At 42.0% G+C, this 23,086-nt stretch overlaps 1 protein-coding gene and 2 long non-coding RNA genes across 12 annotated transcripts in view; 2 read left to right on the top strand and 1 right to left on the bottom strand.

The window, feature by feature from the left end:
• Positions 1-23,086, top strand: part of LOC130522300 (uncharacterized) — a 51,632-nt gene that overhangs the window by 12,650 nt on the left and 15,896 nt on the right. The window contains exons 2-3 of one of the 3 annotated variants that reach the window (XR_008949589.1): positions 6,719-7,073; positions 16,387-16,497. This is a non-coding gene — a long non-coding RNA (uncharacterized LOC130522300). Of the gene's footprint in view, positions 1-6,454; positions 7,074-16,386; positions 16,498-23,086 lie in introns of those variants that run through there. The other 2 variants (XR_008949590.1, XR_008949588.1) reach the window with 2 other exon arrangements.
• The window catches only part of nrxn2b (neurexin 2b), a 460,093-nt gene continuing 437,353 nt past the window's right edge, over positions 347-23,086 (bottom strand). For 7 of the 8 annotated variants that reach the window (XM_057026456.1, XM_057026463.1, XM_057026460.1 and 4 more), the window contains 3 exons: positions 14,580-14,902; positions 9,196-9,274; positions 347-3,097 (listed from right to left, as the gene is read on the bottom strand). In XM_057026456.1, coding sequence (XP_056882436.1) covers positions 2,214-3,097; positions 9,196-9,274; positions 14,580-14,902 — 1,286 coding nt within the window. In that variant the 3' untranslated portion in view covers positions 347-2,213. The remainder of the gene's footprint in view (positions 3,098-9,195; positions 9,275-14,579; positions 14,903-23,086) is intronic. The other variant, XM_057026464.1, reaches the window with a different exon arrangement.
• Positions 7,345-8,148, top strand: LOC130522301 (uncharacterized). The gene is made up of 3 exons (XR_008949591.1): positions 7,345-7,486; positions 7,818-7,973; positions 8,016-8,148. It is a non-coding gene; the product is annotated as an uncharacterized LOC130522301 (long non-coding RNA).

Here is a 23,086-nt window from a genome sequence, read left to right as displayed (position 1 = left end):
CCCAGCCCTGTAAAATGAATGCTGAATGAAGCGCCACACTCCTATGACAGCTTTTACTTCACTACTCCTCCCCTCTCACCAACAATTCCAGTATCTTCTGGAATTCCCAGTGGTCTATAGGAGTCTGTTCCTACTCCATCTCGAAGTTTCAAAGACTATCATCTTAAGATTCTTAACTTTCCCCCATTTATTTTGTATTGCAGAGCCTGGCAAACTATAGATATGAGCAATGAGAGGAGCAGATGCCGTTTGTTGAGGCTCGTCAAAGATGGTGGGCTATGTGGCTAGTTGTAAAAATGGATTTGAGTCAGCAGAAAAAGATGATAAAGAAACAGGACACAGAAGATAAGAAGTATATAACCAAGTGTATTCCCTCTGTTAATGTACACATATTTAGAGTCATCTCACTGGAACACTTTACAATAACATTTAGAAAGAACAGGAAGATACTGGGAGGAGTGTGTCTGAAATGGGAAAAGAGAAAAAGAACTAGTAGGGGCCGGAGATGTTGGCAAGGGCCAATTGACATAGCCCGCCATCTTGTCTCCAGCCATAAAGACAGAAATAAAACCAATAATGGAGATGATGTATAGAAATGTCTTCTGCCATGGATCAAGAATAAAAGCAGGAAGAAGAGTTGGTGAAATAGAATAATAATTAAAAAAAATATTGTTTCAACTCCATATCACATTTGCCCATTTGCCCAAAAAGAAAGCCATAGAAATTTCAGTTTCCTGTAGTTTTTTCTTCACCAACCAGGAATGATAGCAGGGAAACACATTTCTCTTAGTAATGGAATGAGATTCAAATATTTAGACATTTCACAAACTTTTTTTCAGGATTTTTCTTTTCATGTTACAGTTGTCTTCTTTATAGTTGTAAATCAGAACACTAGAGTTCTCTTGAACCTCCGTCCGCCATTGTTGAATTTTTGTGCTCTTTGCAAGAAGCCTATTGGCTGCAATCAGTCCAGTCAGGCTTGAGCGGGACAAAAAAAAAACCAACAAAAAAACTAGTCATTTTTCCAGCTGCATCTCTCTCCCACAGTCCAGAAAGAACAGATTTCCCAAAATGTCTCTCGTTTCTCCAGAGCAAAGAAATAAAAAAAACAAAACAAAACACAGGAACAAACCAGGCTGAGTCCCGCAGCTAGGCATTTTATCGGCCGTGCTGTTCATAAAAATGGTGAGAGGAGGGGAACGCAGGTTTGGATGATGAAAATTCCTAGTTTTTCGTTGCGCACAGTCATTTCTCAACTTGCTTACGCAATAGGTCCATACGTTTCTGCATCCTCTATACATATATTTATAATTGGAGCCAACAAAGTTCATCTGGTGTGCTGGAGATTTTTTTTCTCTTGTTTACTAGTAATTGTAAGGACGTGATGCAGTTTCTCTGTTGGATGCTTGGAGCCCCAGAAACACATGACATAGACCTGCTGGAACAAAGGACGACCACGGGGAGTTTCGGCCTCTGTTTTTTTTTTTTTTGGTGGCTAAACGTATAGGTTAGCATCCATTAGGAGCGGTGGTATCTCACATAGTTGCTACTTTTTAACGTTATTATCGTCGATCGTCATATTTTTTCTTTTTTCAAAAACTCCACAGAAAGAAAGTTTGTCTTTTTCGTAAAATGAATACTACATGCTTGAAACACGGCAGACTTTACGTCGCATGAGCTACTAAGCACCGTAGATAAGGAGAGAAACAGCACGTGGGTGAATCGGAGGAAGAGAGAGATCAGAGATGTTAAACACAGAGGCGGCGGGTCCATATGCAGTCGATTTTACAGATTGTTGGCAAGTTACAAATTATACTGTCTAAGGCTAGTTTTGACACTGCAAGTTTGCCTCCAAATTAAGCACCCAATGCAAATACTGAGGCGGCGCTTTACAGTACCCAAAATATCAAAAACCTTTTCACAAGCGAGTCGATTCATCACTTTTTATGAACATTAATTTGTCGGCACAGAACCTGATGCTCTGAGGTGTATATATCTGTACCTTTTTCAGGTTTTTAAGGAAAGCAATCAAATACACTGAAAGGAAATTAGTACCGCATTTATCTGTAAATACTGATTTTTAAAGTATTTTTTGGATGGGGTGCTTATCTTGTTCCATATACTGCCTTTTTCTGTCTCTCTCTTCATCCTCGTTTTCTTTCCTTCCCTAAGTGTGTATGCTGTCTGTCTCTGGGTGCTGTAGCAGAGTGCCCTCAGACGTAGTATTCCTTGTCTTTGTTCTTCTTGTTCTTGGTGACCGTCTTGGCAGTGCTGGGCTGTTTTTCCTTGACCAAGGCTCCGTTACTTTGCGTAGCCGAATTGCTAATGTAGTTACGACTCTGGTCCACCTGGTAGGAGCCCTCATCACGGTTGCGGTACTTGTACATGGCGTAGAGTAGGATGAGGATGCAGAGGGCAGCTGCTGCTACGATGCCCACCACCATTCCTGTGGTGCTGCTGGACTGCTGCACCTCAACGGCACCGGGGAGCCGTCCATCTGGAGATGTGGGGTCTGGAGTGGGAACATGAGGGAAATTTGGAGGGTAGGTTATTCCTGGGACTCTACGGTTTCCCGGGTCTGACGGGTGGGCCGGCGGCAACAGCACCTGGTCCCGGGTGTTCATTTTCCCGGCGGGAATTTTGTTGCTGCTGCTGCCGCCGGCAACTGGCTTAAGATGCGGGCTAAGCTGGTCTGGGTTAGCCGTGGGGGTAGAGGAGAGAGGTGGGCGATGGGAGTTGGGGACACGGGAGAAATGGCGGTCTCGGGGGTTCTGGACCCCACCTTCGGCAGCGGGGGGAGGAGGAAGGACCGTCCTGTCGGTGACCAAGCGGAACTTTTTGTAATAGTCCTCATCATCTGATTCTGTCATCTCCCCCGAGCCATATGCCGACACCTCAATGGTCTCCTCGCAGTCCTCTTGGTCCAAGGGACAGGGCGGCCGACCATTTGGCAAAGGAAGGGACTCTTTGGTGGTTTCGAGCAGGGTGAGGAAAGGGCGATAGGTCGTGGGGGGAGGAGGGATTACTGGGTAGCGGGTGGCAATAGATGGGGGATCTAGGGAGTCCACCGTAATTATAGGCAACACTAATTCACCTCCTAGGACAAGAAAGAAACAGAGGAAAAGAGCGTTAGGGACCACAAGAGAGAGAGAGGAGTCATCGCCATATGAGTAAAGGATCAATTAATACAGCATCATCAGTATAGAAAATCCTCACATGAGGTTAGTTATTCAAGTTAGTCTGAGCTACTTAAACAAATTGTTATGACTGAAATATGTAAAAAATCTAATGTATTATACAGCTATTCTGACCTACAGTATCTTACAGAAACTTCTATATTACTAATACAAGAAAAAATAGAATACAAATTACAATGAATAAGGTAACATCTGCTAGATACGCTATTCTGCAATGCTGACTTTGTAACGTTAACCCTTGCTTAATACAGTATTGCTCAGATGCCTTTGCAGTCATTGTTTAAGTAAGATAGCAAACCACGAGGTTCAGGTCACTTACATCAACAAATTGGCCGCATGATTTTTGCATGAAAAAAAAATTACAAAAGAAAGCTGCGTAAGATTGTTCTTGGATAGTGATATACAACTTCCCCCTCATTTATGTCACTTTAACTGCTTGAAAAAGTAATAGAAATATACAGTTGAGTTATCGATTGATCCACAATGTTTACGATGAATGGTATCATCCCATCATCAACCCCTCCCCAGTTCCTTTGGTTATGAAGTCGTCTCTGCAGCACTCCTAAAATACCCCAAAGCCCTCGAAGCCGCTGCAGGAACTCAATGCCCCCTTTTTCAGCTCATCCTCATACTAAACTGGAAGTCAGTGGCATTTTATGACATTTCCAAACATTATCGGTTATCTATAAGCCATTAATAAAAGTGAAATATTTGGGAAAAATTGCCATCAACAGCCTGTATGTGGTAGTTTAGTCGAAGTAAAAGTACCTTGTAAACTATGGCCAGAAATGATGTCATCACACCCCCCCCCTCCCCAAAAAAAAGAGCCTTGCCAATTCTAATTTCCTTTAAAGAGCAAATGGTGATTTTGCTAGCAGTGATTTATTGGAATGATGACCTATTTTCCTAGAGCAGCACAAATGATTGTGAGGATGCTTGCAAAACAGATTTTAGTAAAGTAAAACACTGCATCTGCTAATCAGTAGTCATGGCTAAGATTATGACGCCACTTACAGCCAGTTACAACAGGTTTTTGATGTGGAAAGATTAAAATAGAAAGTATTATTTGATTACCCTGGCCTCTCATTCTAGACTAGAAGTAATTTTAGCTCAACCTTTTGTTCAAAGAAAGACATTTTGTTTCTAGTTTCTATCTTTTACTTTTATACTGCCAATACTATTAAAAGTAGTTAAATAATACAAAATAAATGGTTTTAGAATTCTGACCATGATTTACAAATTACTTCCCACATACGAGGACTACAAATATCGAAATTTAGGTAATACACTACTTGGAAAACGTCTTAATTGTTTTCCCTTAAACCCAGGTGCATGCCGCATGATGTGATTGCATTTGTTAATAGGGAAATTGTTAAATTAATGAGCTACAAAAAGGGGACTAAGAAGGGCAGAGGCTGAAAAGGGCAATTCACTGATGATAGACAAGGGAGCAATTTGACTGGAAGAAACCTTGTATGTTAAACAACCCACAGATTTTCAAAAAAGAACGACAATGATTTTGTAATGCAGTGGGGAGCTGAGATCAAGAACATCAGTCATTCGACAACAGAGAAACAGGCCTTGAAGTTAAGCAACTGAGAGCTGTAAAGGAAAAACATTTTGTGACTCTTCAACCCTTCGTCTTTCCAATGCTTGAAAGGGTACTTTCAATACCAGACGTTTCTATAACAGCAGGGTATGACGGCACATTAGAGGATGAAAGGATACATTTGAAAAAAAGCACGCAATCACGACTTCACTCGCATTTGCCCGGCGATATGTCATTTCACAATACCAGTTTCAGGGTAATCAGAAATCCTGTGTTATCGAAGGATACCACGTTGCATGATGGAATTGTTTTTTATACTCTACCATCACTTTGCAGAGAAGAGATGTTTTGAGATTAATTTCAAGCTCCGTACCCTCAAGATTGCTCAGAAAATAATAGATACTGTTCGATCACTACTCTGTGTGTCTCTCTTCCAGAACCTGTAACTGGCATTGTAAGGAAAACCTCCTGATAGCGAAGCTAAACTTAGCTTCTAAAACAATTCAGAAGATACAATAGTTGCTAGTTTACTATTTGGCCAATGACATGTTTTTTTGGAATAAAACTGTCAAGATGTGACCAACCTTTAAGTTTTTTTTAAATGACATTTACCAATTAGGAATTTTAGCCTTTAATGTTGCCATTTTAAACAAGACAAGTGGAATTATTATAATAATTTGCTCTTAAGCACTGAAAGTTTAATCATGAACTGTGGGTACTGTTGAGGCTCAAATGATTTGGTCATTCAAAATCCTGGAATTCTCCCTCTGGAGGTGTTCTGGGCATGTCCAGATTGGTAGAGACAAAGAGAGAAACCCAGGATGTGCTGGAGGGATTGCATTTCCCTATCCAGACCTGGCACACCCTGGCATTTTCCCAGAGGAGCTGGAGGACGTAGTCTGGTAGGTGGTCTGGGTTTTCTAATAGGAATTACCGCCCCTGACCAACAGTATGAATTATGGAATTACACGAACATGACAGGTAAAGAAGGCTCCTTAAAACCATTGAATCTACTCTGTTCATAATCTGTGAACTTCTGGAAAGTCAGTTGGATGGAGCTACAAAGGTGCACCTGGATAAGAGTCCTTGAAAGCAGAGAACTGATCATTTCTTTCACTGCCAAGTCAGTCATCCAGTTTTGAAGCTCCACAAACCTGGAGTAGCTAGGGGAGCCTGACAAAGAATTGTTGATGTTTGGCAGCTACAATGTTTAGGCATTGATGGAAAAACTACAGCTTAGTTTTTAATTTAGGGTTTGTCAAACAACCAAGAACCAAGATCTCAATAGAATGGCTGCACAGGGTAAATGCCATGTGTCATTCAAAACAGAAAGGTTATACTTGAGCTACATCTTGATTGTTTTATTGTTGTATGAAATCTGTAATTCTCCTGCACTCTTCTGTAGAACCAAAACTATAGTTGTTCAAAAATTAAAAAAACAAATAAGACATTAACCTGCTAAATAAGGTAATCTCTTAAGTCTCGACAGGTTTTTAAAAAAAACCATTATTTCCCATTGATCGTTGCTTGCTGCACCTTTAGTATTTTCTGTTTTCGCTTCTCCGCAACCACACATCCTTCTGTATGCAGCTATGAATATTCCTTAAATATGTGCACTTAACTCATTTTCACCCCTTAAAATCTGTTTCGTGAATGTTCCCCCGAGCGCTGCCAATTTCATCCAAAAAGGAAGTTTTATATATATAATTGTCAATTTGCTTAGGTGTTCCTCTGAAAACTGCCAAAATCCACAGCTGACCAGCATAGCCTTTTCCCCCACCACATTTAATCTCCCATCTGTACTGAACTGAATGGTATTTCATGCAACTTGTTTATATATCTAAGAGACTCCGATGACTATCCATAATCAGATAATTGCAGTAATTGGCCCAGATGTGTTTATACTGCCCTTTTAGAAATGTGATAAAAATAATTGCAAAACAAACCCAGTTTTGCTCTGCTTTTCTTTCAGAGCACAAGACTCAAGCAGGAAGGGGCTGTTTGTCGTGTCCCTGCTTTTGCAGACTGTCTCCTCTTCCATTGGCATTGAGACTATGCCACTTCTATCATTTTTGACACATTGGCAGACGTTAACCAAAGTGGATTAAATTTACATTGTACTTAAAGCTGTGTTGGGGATAAACCTGGATCGATTACTTTATCTGCAAACCTATCATGATGGTCATCTACACGCTCACTTCAATAATCTGCTGATTCCAGGTCATCAAAAGATGACTGGATTTTTATGCCCGAGCAAGGAGCCCATCAGCATGATTGTCTCCATGAAGATCTTTGGTCCTTGAAGAGTTTTACAAGACATAATCCAGGTAATTTTAAATTCAATGGTTCTATATTTTCTGTAAAAACACCCTGAGCAGCAGCATCTGGGCTCATTCCTTCAGGGCCCTCATACCGTTAGCAGGGTCGATGTTAATTAAATTGAGTAAAAATGCCAATTGACGTTGTCCTTGTACTTCAGCCCTTTAGAGCCATGCAAATTCAAGGGTCAAGAATTAGACAGTAAGGAAACAGGGATGTCAGGCTTACGTTATCAGTCGAGAGCCCCCGATTAACAACTAACACGACGAACCCGTTTGATGAATCCAGAACTTCCAAGACATGAAGAAAGCTTAAATCAGTAATTGATCAGAACTGCTTTAATTGCTGGGTCGTCCTCCATCATGACGGTGATTTTCTGTTTGTCTCCGTCCGGTGTTGTGAGGGGGTACATACAGACATGGTGAGTCTATCCTCCACTACCTTGTCCATTTACAGTAATTTGTGTCCTCCTTAAGAGGATTTTCATCTCACATAGGCTCATTAGCAACTCTGGAAGACCTACACCAAATCTATAATTGGGGCAATGTAATTAAGACTTGCTATCAAAGTGGTGTTTAATTAGCTTGTTGGGAGGAATCATTCACGGGAATTTGACTCCACTCTTGCTGATTCTTACATCCACTTGAATGCAGAGGAACATGACGCCAAATGCTTTTCAGTCCTTCTCAATGAACCTGCTGATGGTTCTTTCTCTACTCCTGTTTTTTTCCTTCTACTCTCCCCATCCCTAGCCCGTGCGGTCCGAAGGCTAGACCAGATTATCAAGTGCACGTGACGGTAATGTCCCAGAAACAATTATCGGCGTGGGTCAACAGATGCACCGCCATTTAGAGCTGAATGAAAAGCTCACGGCTGCAAGCAAACACACTGTGTGCTGCGAACATTGGGTTTCGGCAGTCTGACGGCATGTAAACATGTGCGTGACGTAGAGGACACGCGGTGCGAGAAGGAACCAGATTGATCCCTGCGACGGCCCCATGCTTATTTTTCCTCCCAAAGGCTGTTTGAATAAAAAAACCAAAAAAAATGTAATTGAAAAGATTGAGAATTGATCCCACAGTGACTGCAAACCATTGTCTGCACGGCAACAGTGAAGAGGGACACGGGCCGCTGACAGTGTTGCTTCATCTTTCCGTGTTGACAAGGATTTTTTTTTTTCTCGCCAGCTGACCTTGCCAGAACTGCTGTGGCATCTGGAAGATGCGATACGGGGCATGTTTCGGTTTCTCAGGAGAGCTCGCGGCAGAGAGAAAACTTAACACCCACAGATTGTCAGAGGCCAGCGTCTGTCTGGAAAGGTGAACATGTCTGACGCTGTATGTGGGTACACGGAAAAGAGACGGTTGCCTCTCCCGTGGGGGATTAATCCTGGGCATAGCATCCAGCAGAGAAACCTCATTTCTGTTTTCGATGAGAACGGAATCGAAGCTCTATTTTGGTCCTAACCACCTACAGAGAAAAACCACAGGGGGAATCTACCCTCAAGTGTCGCCACACAGGTTCAGACCACATTGTCACAAAAACACTGATTTCTATAATCTGCCACTTGCAGCAGTTTTAATACTACAAATGTTTAAACAACCCCATGTATTTTGGATTATCTTGTTTTGCCAGTCACTTGTCTGTGTGGAAATTAAACACCTGTTTAAAATCTGCATTTGGTAATGTTTGCCCTAAAAGCAGACCTGGGTTTTTCTGCAGGGGCTACAATGTATTGAGGTGAGTGGGATGTGTCAGAAGGTCTCCCTGTGATGCTCTAGGGGCCTTAGATTTCGAGCCATTGTTGTGGAAGACCTAGGAAATGCTGGACTGGGATACGGAAAGAGGAGGCAAGCATGTGTGCTTACTGAGGATGTGACAAATAAAGTTGACATGTTGTATGTGTGTGAATATGTATATATGAGAGAGAGAGAGAGAGAGAGAGACACTGACTAAAATTGTCTACTCACAGCTGCATACAGAAGGTTTTGCAAACCAAAAAAACAGGACTGTTTTTCCCCAGCTTCCCCAATTTTTCCCCAGTTTCCCTGCATGAGGACTCAAGTTCAGACTTATTTTTGCTTCTGGATACCGACTTCTCTGAAAACAAAACTCCCTGAGCAGACTCACCGTTTCCCGGCTCGCACTCCTCCAAATCTTCGTCGTCGCTTGGACACTCTGCCGATGCTACCAAGAGGTCATCCGCGTTCTGAACAGACAGGAAGCAGAGGGGGAGGATGATTAATGTGGTGAATGGCTTTCCCATAAGGGAGATTATGACAGAATAAGAACAAGTTAATCGAGGAGCAAAGTGTAAAAAGGCTTTACGTGATGAAAAACCGCGAGGCGTTGAGTGATGTCACAACTGCTGACAATGGAGGTAGGTGGGGTTTATATGGCACTTTTGAATGAGCAAATGACCTAGTATGATGTAAAGTCTCTGTGCAGAAAACAAAGGAAAATTACACAGGATTTCTCCAAACTTTCTATTTACATCTGCACGACCGGAAAAACTGACAGAAATAACAATTATCGTCTGCGTAAGTGATTAAAGTGTCACCCTCGTCTGTGTTTTCTTAGTTATTAACGCACTGTCTGGTGTTCCCGGTTATTCATCACACCACAGGAGTGAAAGGTGTGTCGATATCACCTGGAGCGACACTGTCTTGCACATTAGTCCACGCACACCATGCGCTTAAACATTTCTATTCCGCTCAGGATGGCTGGACTGCACAATTTCTCACATCAGACAGAAATGCAATTCTTGAAATGTACACTTCTATAGATCAAGTCAGACACCCAATATATCAATACAGGACTAGATGAGTTGTGGTTATTTTACAGTCATAACTTCATTCACACACTTTTCTGTAACATCCTGCTCCTTTGTGGAATTAATTTTATGTCAAAAAGTAACAGCAATTGCCTCTATTTTGCGGCTTGCCTTTTACCTTTTTCACTTCTTACTAGACTTGTGACCTAAGAATTTCCTCGCCGGTCAGGGGTGGAATGGGGCAAAAAGAACCAATCAGCCAGGGCATTTTGCACCCAGACCAGCCAACATCTGTTGGTTGAATCAAGCGTTGATTATTGAATGCAAGAAGAAAAACGGGTCGTATTTTCTGAAAATAAAATTCAAAGACACCTTTCGAGACCAACACAAACTTGTCAAAAAGTTTGGAAAAAAATCTGCAAGCCGGTAGAACAATGCACTATATTTCCTTGGCTTTTGGTGCTCTACTGACACCTATAGTGCCTTTGAGGCTGCCATAAGCTAGGAGGGCAGCGCCAGGATCAGGCAGGGTCTGTCCTCTGCTATTTGATACGGCTGCAGCTGGAACAATTAAAGTTATTTTGGTGCATTTGGATGGCCTCTGCTTTCACTGCTTTCATTTTTTATATTTGTTGCATTTCAACGCCGCCATGGCATTTTGTTCAGAGGTTATTTTTAACACTGTTTAATGGACTTTTCACCTAGCCTAACTCGCTGTGACTGTTAGCCCGGCCCTAACTGACAGTTAACCTGTGGGATGTGTCATTGGGCCATGCTAAACACCCACACGGCTGGACAGCTAGTCGCAAAACCGGCCGTCCAATTACGTGGGGTGAAAAAAAAAAAAAAACCTGTTGACCGGGCCCCATTAGACACCGGCCCACTGGGACCGTGCCCAGTATGCCAGGTGGCCAGTCCTCTCCTGTTGTCAGTGCTGCTGTAAGCATCCTGGTCTCTACTGCAACGTCTCAACTGCGGGTTGAAAAGGTCAGAACTTTTCTGATTCAATCATCACGAGATGAATGAACCCATCTTGCATCTTCCAATCCAGACTGACAGCTCGGACTCTGGTTGTGTGAACGCAGCGACGAGAGAAACACCTTGCAATTGTGGCTTCATGCCCCGACACCAAATTTGGGTCAGTGCAAGACAAGCAATGACTGAGTGCTTAATGGACGCCCACGATATCGAAAGGTAAGATGATGGCTGCACAGGAGGGACCGCTTCTCGTCTTACACATCAAAGGGTACGTCTCTTATTCTAGGCATCAAAGCCAATGATTTCATTTTGATCAAAGTTGCTGTGCCACGGGTAGCTCCGAGGTGTCGAAATTGAATATTGGGTCTCTGCTTGCTTGAGTTCCAACAACGCGGTGCTACTTTATGTCTCTGCTATGACTTGAATTTTTTGGCATATTTATTGTAGAGCTTTGATCCCAAACAACAAATCTGCGTCACTGTGACTCTAAAGTTTCTGTTTATACTCGTGAATACTGTGAATTACTAGTTTTACTGGTTAAAAGGTGTAATGAAAATGAAAGAGGAAGATGGAATATAATAATAAGTGAGCATTTTGGGGAGATATCAATACCTGAAAATGTTATAAAAGTTTAATTTGGAAACTCTTTCTTTTGGGAGTTACAGGCAGAACGAAAAGCTGCATCTAGTTTTAAGCAGCATTAAAGACACAATTTAAATATAGAAAAAGGCAGAGTTTTCAACATTCAGCCGTGAACCTGTTTTATATTACATTTTATATTTTATGTCTTGTGTTTTTCTTGCAGGTTTTATTATCTTAGAAGAAATAAGCTACAAGGAGCCAGAACTGATGCTGCCAAAATAATTGTTTCATTTGCATATTTTGTGTTATCTCCTTTTTTTTTTTCTGTCCAAATGCATTCTGCTGAAAATGGTGTTTACGGTCATTCGAGACTATTTAAAATGCCTACCCTGACAAAGAGAAAGTTTGAATCTAGTCTGCCTCGAAGACAACAGATGGCATATTCAGTCAGTTTTGTGTATAAAAGACCGTATTGTTTATTGTCATAATATTGCCTCTTCCCCATGCAGGTTTTTTCGCTTTTGTTTTCTTTTATTATCACAAAGTGCCTTTGTCTGACAGCTATACCCACACATCCACTTAGCTGCTTAGGCTCGATGGCCTTTTGTCTGAAATAAATATGAAAACAGAATCTGATGAAATCACAAGGTATTGTCAAGAATAAGATTTTCTTCATGTTGCCAAAAAATACTTTTATTTTTACTCACAGGGGCCATATTGAAACAACGAGAAGGGTTGCTAAAAGTACTATAACGTATTTAATGGCACGATAAACTTCCCTGGAAATTTTTGTCTGTTTGACTAAGAAACTTGTTGATGACTGACGATTATTTTCCTCCCACAAAAGCTGCATTTGGCTGAAAGAACAGTACGCCTCATAAAGCTGCGTAAGTGTACTAATTTTAATAGAAATCAAAAATTTATTACTATGGAAGCCAATCCGTGTACTTCTGCTTCGCTATTTTCGCGTAACAAGAACTTTTTATTTTGTAATGATGGCAAAATAAAGTCTATTTTTTCGCAATAAAGATTTATTTTGTGTCAGTTTTCTCCTGATAACGGACTCGCGTATTTCGTTATCTTGGAATAATGAGCTTCGTTTTCTCTTGATAATGGAATTATTTCATAAATTTGATATTTAAAAAAAAATCTTTTGTCTCATTTTGCTTTAATTCGTTATCAAGATATGACAGAAATGTTTATTTTCGAAGGCTAATCGGCAGCAGTGATGATTAAGGCCAGGTTCGCTCCATGTGATCAGTGTTCAAATCCGACAGTAAAATAAATCACAAGTATGCGGCTGGTGTTGGCTTCCAAATACTACTACTCATCCTACGGAAACTACTAAAATGTGTCCCTTCAGACAAAAGGTCATGATGGGGTCAGTTGCCACCTAACGATAGAAGACCTGTATTCATCAGAATATGTAAACTTGACCTGACTCAATGAAACCTGTCTGCACAGCAAATCTGAGCTTTATGTCCACCGACAATCTCAACCCCCTCTAATGTTTTTCTTTCCGCAGCAGTATTTCCCACCTGTTTCTGCGGGGAATGTTCTAATCTTTGGATTTCCATAGGAGCGATTCGTTTGATCTTAATCTGCTGATCGGGGATGTGGAAGTTGAGCACGCGGAGCCTGCCACCTGATCTCAGATAAGCTTTTGCAGACAAGAGTGGTACTAAAGATGTGGGCTGTTTGGCACCCTGCTAATGCTTCCCTCTAGAAACAGAGAGTTAATTGTATGGTCCAAATTTGAATTATTCAATGAACAGCTTTTAAAAACCCTGGACAACACTTTAAAATGCAGACTCTGAAATATTCCCCTGCTAGGTCTTTTTAATTGGAGTAATGTTGCACAGAGTTCCAACTGTGTGGGCATCACAGCTTCCCGACTGGTTGCTAATTGTTGCTTGCTGTGATTGTAATGACTGCACTTGCAAAATGTGCATAACATCAAAGCATGAATCATATTTTTTTTTTCTTGATGCATGTGTGGGAGCATCATAAATATGCATCTATGGTAGCCAAAGTCGCGCCGCCTCTGATCTTTCGCCAGCATTTATAGATTGATCTGAAAAAAACGACCTTATTTGAAGAAAGCTTATCTTCGGTAATTCTGTAGCAACAGTCATTATTTTAGACAAACTAATATTCAAAGAACAGTGACAGGTTTCTATCACTTTGTTGCATTTCTTCTCTCCTGTCTCCTATTGTGTTATATTCATTGTTGTTTTTAAATCTATAAAAATATAGCATGCACTACTAGTTGAATCAAGCGATCCTCACTCCTTTCTGCTTTATGCATGAAGCAGCACCAGTTTGGCAGCAGATCAATGTATACAGTATATATTTTATGTGTGTATATATAAATTTGATTTTTTATCATTTTCATTTAATTACCAACTACACACAAAGGCACTGCGCCTTTTAGGGAGGGAATGACATGACTTTCCAGGCTTGTCCCCTCCGCGATTTCCACCCATGTCTACACATACTACTAGTCCTGCGCTGACCAACTGGTTCTGTTTCTTCCTAGTAAAGGGAGGGGTTTCTGTTTCCAAGCTGTTGCTTGTTTGAATTCCAAGTTTCTGTAAAGTGCCTAAGAAAACCTTGATTGTAACAGATGCTATATAAATAAAGCTGGATAAAATTGAATTGACTGTGTGCTTAAAAGAATGCACTGACCTTGCAGCTGATGTGTGATTTCCTTTGAAATTTCCTTTGGTGGGCCATCTGCCATGCTGATTAATCTTTAGTGTGTTCTTTTCATCCCTATATTTATAAAGTTACTCAGCAATCGACTGTAATTTCCCACCAAAATGACCTAAAAATGACCTCGAGGCTCACAGGTACAAGGCTGTATCATCTAGCAACTATTGGGTGGTGGTGGCAGCTCATTTTGTAGTGGAGTGAGGAGGGAGATTTCTGGCTTAAGTCCCGGTTGCTGACGGAAAAGTGAAAAATGGGCTGTTGGCAAAAGAGGTGTTGGGACATTTTGTGCTGTTGAGATACCTTTGAGTGAGGTATTGACCCCCCAATTGCTCAAAGTGCCTCCCGAGGGATAACTTAGTCTGATGTGTGTGTTTATTGTATATTCGTGTAAAACCCGCATTTATTTTCTATTTTTATTTCTTCTATTTCGGATTAAATAAAATCTCCTCCAAACAAGACTACTCACCTGTGTGACACTGTCCCTCATGGTGGGTGAGCGTTGTTTGCGGGTGGTGGTTGTGGCCATGGTCGTGGTCGTCTCCATTATTGTGGTGGACATGTCAGCCAGAGGGGTGGTAGAGGTGGTGTCGGTGGTAAGCACCGAGGGCACGTCACCCACCAGCCGCAGGTTGCCCTGAGTCTGGACGTTGGGGTCGCCCTCGGCCGCCAGCTTAAGTACTTGCAGTCCGTTATAGTACAAGCCAGAGATTTGGCCCTGGAAGTGGCGTCCCTTCTCTCCACCACCGATTTTAATGAAGGCTTGGCTATTAAAGATGGTCAGCTGGCGACCTAATAAATGAGAGTTAGGACAACAAAGAAATAATGAGGGAGAGAGAGGAAGTGGCGGTAAGAAAAAAAACAGAAATTGTGGGAAAATGGAAAGAGAAAAAAAAAGTACAAAGTACATCAATCGGTCATTGTTTCGGGATGAGGTTGTGAATGAAACAAGTTTCTCAATTGGTATGCAGGAACGTGCTGGAATACATACTTGGATGTCCATACTTTGATAGTATTTGTATTTCATTGATTGTATGGCCATCCCACAAGAATATTCCCAATTCTTGTGGGATGGATGTGAGCGTGAACTCAAATACCTAGCTGTTCTAAGGTGACGATTCAGGTCTAATACGTACGCGATAAAATGGTACACTGCTGGGAAAATTGGAGCATACATGTTAGCTTTAGAAACGTAGTCTGGTGGCGATCGATGACCTTTATCGAGAGCGGGAAAACGTGAGGGCAGAGGAGTACACAGAGCCGTCGTGGAGCACTCTTAAAAATGGGAGGTAGGGGACTGTTTGACTCGTGCAGGATTTCCTGGGCAAGACTTTGGAGAAATTGTACCTGGGGGCAAAAATTATGTGGCCGGGCTCATGCCGCTTTCATTGAAAGAAAGCTCCAAACGTGGCCCTCGAATAAATTGAAGGGGGCAGTTGCAGCCTGACCCCGGGACTTAAAGTGCACAATGAAATGCATCTCATTGGGCCTGAGATGGAATGCGTTATAGCGATGCTGGGCCAGTGCCGTTGACCTCTGGTGTACTTGAGCTGCACAATGATAAAGCACCTCTGCCGCTGGGAAATACGTCGCCTGGCTTTGCCTTCGAAAGTGGGAGAATAAGATCCTCGTTCGGGAGAAATGTTTAATTCATCGGGGGATGTCCCAACCTGTGGTCATTACCTTTCTTCAGGACAGATAGATGGATGAAGGGAGGGTAAGGGCGACTGTTTAACTCGGGACCAATACTAATGTGTTACCAGAATCTTTGGTGGAGGCTGGGGTCTGACAGGTATCGTTTTTCTTCCTATTCCTGCCCCGAGCTGTTGTCAGTATTTCACCTATGTATAATTTCCACAGGTATCTTGTGCTAGTGTCTTTTGGGACATCCCCTTGTACAAACCATATGACTCTGATGAGTGAAAACATTGACCACTATTATGGTTCATGTGGTTAGGGGAGTGTGAAGGGTGCATGATACTAAGAATTAAAAACAGACTAAATTAGGTCTCCTTGATGAGGATCTAAGAGATTTTTGGCTTTATTGAGAAGGCAACAGTCAGTGGGTTTGTCTGTAACTACAAATGTAGCCTCTCTCTTGACAGACTGGTGCAATGACATCTGAAATGAGACATCTGTTTGGCTCAATGGGGCTGGGATTGTGCACATTTAATGCACCTGGTATTTGCAGCCACTGACATGATCTATGTGTAATTTTGTAAACAGAGATGAATGAACCCTCGGAATAGCTGTAATGTCGCTGCCGTTGTCTCTAGGACCGCAAGGCGGAGAGAACGGCCCTCTTCTCATCGACGCGAGGACACGAGGGAGGCAGCCTGCATCCCATTTGTTTTCAATTAAGATGGCTGAGAGGGTACTTTATCATTGTAAGTATGATTTATTCTCAATCTGTATGATTTCACTTTTGACGACACGCATGTGACGCTAAGGTTGGTGGTTGGTGGGTCCAACGCGTGCCTACATACAATAAAACCGCACGCATGGGCGTCTGAATTTTCTGCAGAGCTGAGTCTATTCCATGGAGACGCAGGCCATTATGAACGTCACACTATTATCAGTTAGGTGCGTAAGGGGCCCATGGAGGATTTGACTCCATCTTCAGAAGTGACTTTAGACATTGATCGAATTGTGGAAATGCGATGGTGAATGGACAAATTAATGAGAATTGGTTCAATTTGCATTAATTGTAACGATCAAGAAGATTTCCTGGAGGGACTGCTAAATGTATGCTATATAGACGGTCTCACTCCACAATTTAATCAATAAACATGTATTGTTGAACGGAAAGGAAGGGCACTTTCTCCCAATCGGGCCATTGGTAAATACATTATAACGTACATACACAAATATTTATAGATCATGCAAAAATCACACTGACAAATGCCCACATACACACAGATCACCTTACCCACATAACATTTCCAGTCCGTGATCTGCAGACACGGATGTTGCATTCACGTCTCGTGCCAGCCCAGTGGGTCTCCTACTCCAAGCAGCCCCAGTCTGCCACCCAACTAAAGTGGCGTTTCGAATTCAGTGTTTATTGTTCAGTGAAAAAGGTGTATGACGTGAACTCCAGGCAATATCTACTGCTGCTCACCCGCTTTTGTTATTTTAGAACTGCCTGCTCGTGTCAGTGGGCCCGTTAACGTGATCGTAAAATCCGATAACTGGGAGTAATCGCAGAAACTGTAATATTCACATCTCACGCATTCTCACTTCAGAAAAAATCTTGGTTTAAATGTCAATTTCTCAGACTTTGTTTGGAGGATTAACATTCGAGCGTAGGGACAAAAGGTTTTTTTCCCCAAATCGTCGTCTTGTTGAACCCAGCAACGCTGACAGTCATAGCATTAGCAGCCCTAATGTGGGCGCAAACAGAGCTGGCAAAAAAGGCGACATGCTGCTGGTGTCCTTCGTTTACATTCAGTGATTGTTGTCAATTATCTCCCGCTCACACTATGACTATATCACTGTTTTTATGAGGTTTTATTGTTTACGCATACACTGCATTATGCTTTATCTTCCTGAAGATATAGGCTCACACACAGTGGCCTCTCTAGCTCACAGAGCAAAGAGAAATACGCAATGTATTTTGAAAGCTTTTTCTGCTTGCCTGATCACATGAATAATAATATTCCAGATCAGACATTTATGGCCTCAATCTCAATATGTAGCACATGAACTGCAACATGGTTTATGTTTATGTTTAATCTAGATTATTCTTTCCTACACTAAACCTTAATCTATTAGTCACCAAAAGAGGTGGTGCTAACATTTCCAACCCATGCTTTAATTCAAGATGAAACTCAAGGATATTGCAGGTTAACATAATTATAGTAGTTTGTTTGCAACTATTTTCTCGTGTTGCCCCTGAAAAATGTTACAATGATGACTTTGGCTAAAAAGACAAACCTCTTCACCCCCCCAAAAAACCCAAACAAACAGTGTAACCAGAGGAATTGAGCCTTTGGTTGAGCAGAATGGTTGTAGCAATGGCCGTTTGTGTCTTCTCCCTCTCTGGCTGGGAGCAAAAGAGCGATGGGGAGGAGATGAACGGTGCCCTCTAGACTAGATGAAGGGAAATCAGTGATTGTTTTTAGAGCTGTCTGCTCACGACGAGACCCAAACAGGGACTGATGAAGTTATTGCTTCGGGGGTTGCCGGGCTGAATCAAAAGTGACGTGAGCTTTAAGAGCCAATTTTTGGTGGTGGGTATTAGCAAGGTGGGATAAAAAGCCTCTGTGTGACATGCAACCGCAACGCTTAACACGATGCAGCCGAGTCTTTGTAAGCGTATATGGGAGCTTGTGAAATATGCCAATGAAATGATCTTTGTGTGTGTTATTTGCTTTTGTTTTTTTTAACTATGAAGAATAAAACATTATGAAATACATAAATTTGGCATATCATTATGACCATTGACATGTGAAGTGGAACGATTATTGTTATATGCATAAGGAGTTGAGTGAGTTTGACAAAACTACTGAGAAATGGACACACGGTGTTTCTTATTCATGATATATGTATAATTTTTCAAATATCTAATGTCTTCATCTAAAGAAACTAGGAAAGAATGTCAGGAAACGTTCCAATTTAAAAAATGACAGCTGTGTAAACTTATGTGCTTTATATTCCTTGAATTCTTTTTAATCTTTGCTGTGAGTTTGCAGATTATTTTGTGTTTAGTTGGTAATTTTGTCACTGTCATTTGTGCTAGCGAGGTGGGCAATAGTAAAATTAGCACCATTCTGCTGGACATAACTTGACAGTGGGAACAACTAGCCCTGCAACCCCCGGACATAGTCCTGGGCCCTCGACAGGCCGTGTCCCCAGTTTAGAAACCGTTGCACTATTGTATGCAGTTTTAGCTCTTACCAGTTATCTATTGGCTGAGAATATGTATTTAACTATTACAACATATTTCACATAGTAGTCAATTTAAGTTGGTCAGTTACCGTAATTTCCGGACTATGAGCCGCTACTTTTTTCCTACACTTTAAACACTGCGGCTTATTCTACAGTGTGACTTATGTTTTTTTCGTGGCGCACTATCACAACTATTGTGAATCAGTCATTTTTACTAACCCTCATCAGCATGGAAAATACTAGAAGAAAAGCATATGATGCGGCTTTCAAGTTAAAAGCGATCACTCTGGCGGTTGAAGAAGGAAATCGAGCTGGCTCGTGTAATCTTGGCATATATTACGGTAATCAATGGCGAGAAGGTGGAAACGCCAGCCTGGAGAACTGATCCAAAGCAAAAAGAGCTTGAAAACGTTCTGGAAGACTGGGTCAACACAGAGAGAGCAGGCGGCCACGGTATTTCCGCTGTACAAATCAGACGGAAGGCAAAAGCAATCGCCACCGCGATGAAAATAAAAGATTTTAGAGGTGGGCCATCGGGGAGTTTTAGATTGTTCATTGTTGGAGTAAAAAAGCATAAACAACGTAATTTGTGTGTAGCTGATACAAACGTATATTTCAAGGTAGCTGCATTACAGACACTGTTAAAAAAATAAGCATTTACCGGTAGATTAGAATAGAATATTTTGTATGTGCTAAGCGGATTAAATTAAAAGAAAAGTAAAAAAATCCTGACGTGATAAAAATTGGATTTAAGGTCTCTGTATAAACATACAAGTAAAAAGAGTGGCTGTTGTTTCTTACCTGTCTGTTTATCGCTCATCAGTGACTCGTCTCTTACGGTAATAAAAACATATACTTAATTTTTTGGATCTATTTTTTCATATTACTACGTGGGATACCTGCGGCTTAAAATCCGGTGAGGCTTGTATAAGTACAAAATTGATTTTCTTTCTAAAATTAGATTATGCGGCTTTTAATCAGGTGCAGGTGTAGTCCAGAAATTACGGTACTGGTTTTTGTTTTCTCTCATCAAGCACTTTCTTTTGGAGGGGGGAAGTGTAATTTTGACGGCACTGTGGTAAACCAATCACTTGAGACTGCAGCCTGTAACGACGCTATTTTGCTTGCAGAGAGGCCTCAATGATACGGGTTGAGATTTAACGTGGCCCCGGTCTGTAAACCAGCTGCCATGCAATCTCTATAAAAGCCAACATGGACTCCTCCCTCGGTTAACTCCTTGTCATTTTCGCCCAAGTGATTCCTCGGCTGCATCTTCAAAAGGGAAGCTGTAATTTCAATCAACGGCATCATAATGACGTGGTTCAAAGTAAACCGCCGCCGGTCCAGAGACTTGCGTTCTCTTTCTTTTGCGGGCCAGCTGCCGAGCTCTCGGTGAAACGCTTGAGATAGAGGGATGGTAAAGAACAGGGTTTTGGACAGGGGACTGAGAGAATGGGGACATATGAGATGACAGAGGGAGAAATAGGGAGCGAGGATGTCAAAAGCAGTTCGATTACATGGAGTGAGGGAAAAAGTGAAAAAAGAAAGAAAGAAAGGAGCTCCCATACACGGAAGCCGTATATCCTATCTGCTTGGTAATTTTAATAAGGCTTGTTTACAAATAAGAATCTTCGAGTAAAAAGCCATGATTGACACATGGGTGCGTTGTTATTGGTCCAACTAAAGACAGTATCAGTTTATAATATCTTTGCCATCTGCAAAAGAGATTTCAAGTCGCCCGTTGGCTGCGAGTAAATATCTCTTTGAACAGACATTGGCTATGAAGAGTACGGCCATTTTCACTTGGTAGGACTTCTGTGGCCAGAAGTAAACCATGTATAGCAGCAGCGAGTTTCACAGCGGTGTGCCATCCTCTCAGCTTGTCTCCGAAGAGGAGCTCTCGGTAATTACAAGTTGAACTGAGCTGAGCTGCATTGTGGGTTGGGTTTCGGGCCTCGCTTGACCGGCTAATGCGCAGATTGCCCGTTGGAGCAATTGGGAGGGGTTGTGATATAATGTATGCTGCAGAATATAGGTGGAAAAGAAGAAAAGGGACAGCAGCTTGATGCTCTGGCCAGATGTGTGATCAGCTAATATGAAAAAAGTAATTGTAGGAAGGAGATATGAGGGGCAGTGGGGCAGTGAAAGGATGATCCAAGTGTAGCTATCTCCCGAGGACAGGGTATAAAAAAGCCTGCAGTGGGGAGAGAAGTATCTTCCTCTCACCGCTGTCAACATTACACCTCTCTCATCCTCCTTCTATTCCTGTTATCTGGAAAGAGGGAGTGATGCCATATGGCTGCTTCTCTCTCAAACCTTCCTCTTTACTGAGTCGCCGGGCGGGAGGAACAGTTGACACACCGCTTTGTGAAATGCCGGGCTCACAAATCCTCGATGCTGCGTTCACAAGACTTTGTAGCGCACACACGAGCAAATAAGAGCTTCCCCAATTTCTGTTTTTCTCCTCGCCTCAAAGGGAGGGAGAAGATGAAGGGGACTAAAGCGTGGTGGGGGTGGGGTGGGACGCCGACAAAGTCGATTATAAAGTTTCGCCGAGTTATCTCTTCTGCACAAGGCTGTCTTCAGTAATTAACGGCCCTTTGTCTTTTTACTCCTCAGTAGTCAGGCTGTTTTTACACAGAAAACTATGAATTATATTTGACAATGGACAGAGTTGAAAAATCTTCTTGTGAAGCAACTGGAGTTGCTGGGAGTGCAGCAGTGACAAATTGAATTTAAGCACATGTACCGTTCGTGCTACACATCTACAAATATATGTAGCATTTTGCTTTCTCTCTCTCTCTCTCTCTCTCTCTTCTCTTCCTCTCTGTATCTCTGAAGGGTTTTTTAGGGAGTTAGGGTTCCTGACCCTCCTCAGGTTTTAATCTAGATTGTCAGCATGGCAAACCACAACAATTGTCAATTGCATTTATAATGCTTATCTTTTCCTCTGTTCTATGTTATTTTCCCTTCTCCTCCACCCAACCGACCGACCTTCAGCAGGAGAATCCCCCCATATTAGGCTGCTCTAGCTCAAGGTTTCTTCCTGGTAAAAGACCCCTTGTTTATTTTACTCGTTCACAGGTCAGGCTCTGGGTTTCTGCAAAATGTCAGTAACAAGCTCTATAAATAAAGTTTAATTGAAACAGGTAACACTGGTTAGCTATTAAGAATACAGGTTTTTGTGCTTTGTTAACTCAAGTGTCAACCCGATGTTTTTCAACTTTTTGTAGTGAGAGACGGTAAAGAGAATGAGGCTGATTTTTTTGTCCCTTGAGCCAAGAGGTCCCTACGATTCCCCCCAGATATGACCAGAACAACACAATATTAAAGCATTTACTTCTGAGATGGGAAAGGAAGAAGCTGCACCCCACCCTGTTTAGGGAAAGAATTAATCATCATCATCTAAAGACAGATAGGAGAAGGAGTCGGGAACCTATACGTTGCGCAGGAAAAGAGGGGAATTATAGCTGTAAGGGGACACAAATCTTAAAGTTTTGGCTCAGAAGAACGGCTTAAAACTTGTAGTCCTTTCATTTCCCCCCACCCTGTCTGAATGAATCCCAGTAATGGCTGCCCTTTTGGATTTAGTCGGCAGCCTGGCGCAGACAGAGATGCTCTCTCTTATCTAGCTCAGACACTGCCATGGAGCTAATAAGAGCTTCAGAGGCAGACGGGGTTACACGACACGGTTCAACTCCTTGACTCCATCGACTTCCACATTGCAGAGTGCAACTGTGATATGGATTTACAAAAGGGAATATGAGCAATTAGCAGTCTTTTTTGTTGTTGTTTATGAGCAGCAGTGCTAGCGGTATACTTCTGAGAGATTGGAGGTGCTTGGAGAGGAGACCCATGGGGCTGGTTGTGTTGGTGCTTGGAGCAGCGAGAGACAGAAAATCCACGCTGCTTTCCATGCAAACATTCTCACGTCTTCAATCGACCAAACTGTCTTAGCCGTGAAAACAATAAACGTTAAAGGGACCTTCATTTATTTCTTTAAACACAGTTTGTTTCAGTGATACAGAGCAGATGCGGCATGTTTAAATTTGGTTTTTCATCACTCTTTTTAACCCTCTGAGTTTT

The sequence above is a fragment of the Takifugu flavidus genome, chromosome 3 (genome assembly GCF_003711565.1).
Source record: "Takifugu flavidus isolate HTHZ2018 chromosome 3, ASM371156v2, whole genome shotgun sequence".
NCBI classification, from domain to species: domain Eukaryota; kingdom Metazoa; phylum Chordata; class Actinopteri; order Tetraodontiformes; family Tetraodontidae; genus Takifugu; species Takifugu flavidus.
The sequence above is the reverse complement of the archived record's forward strand: the minus strand, read 5'-3'. Positions and strand labels throughout refer to the sequence as shown.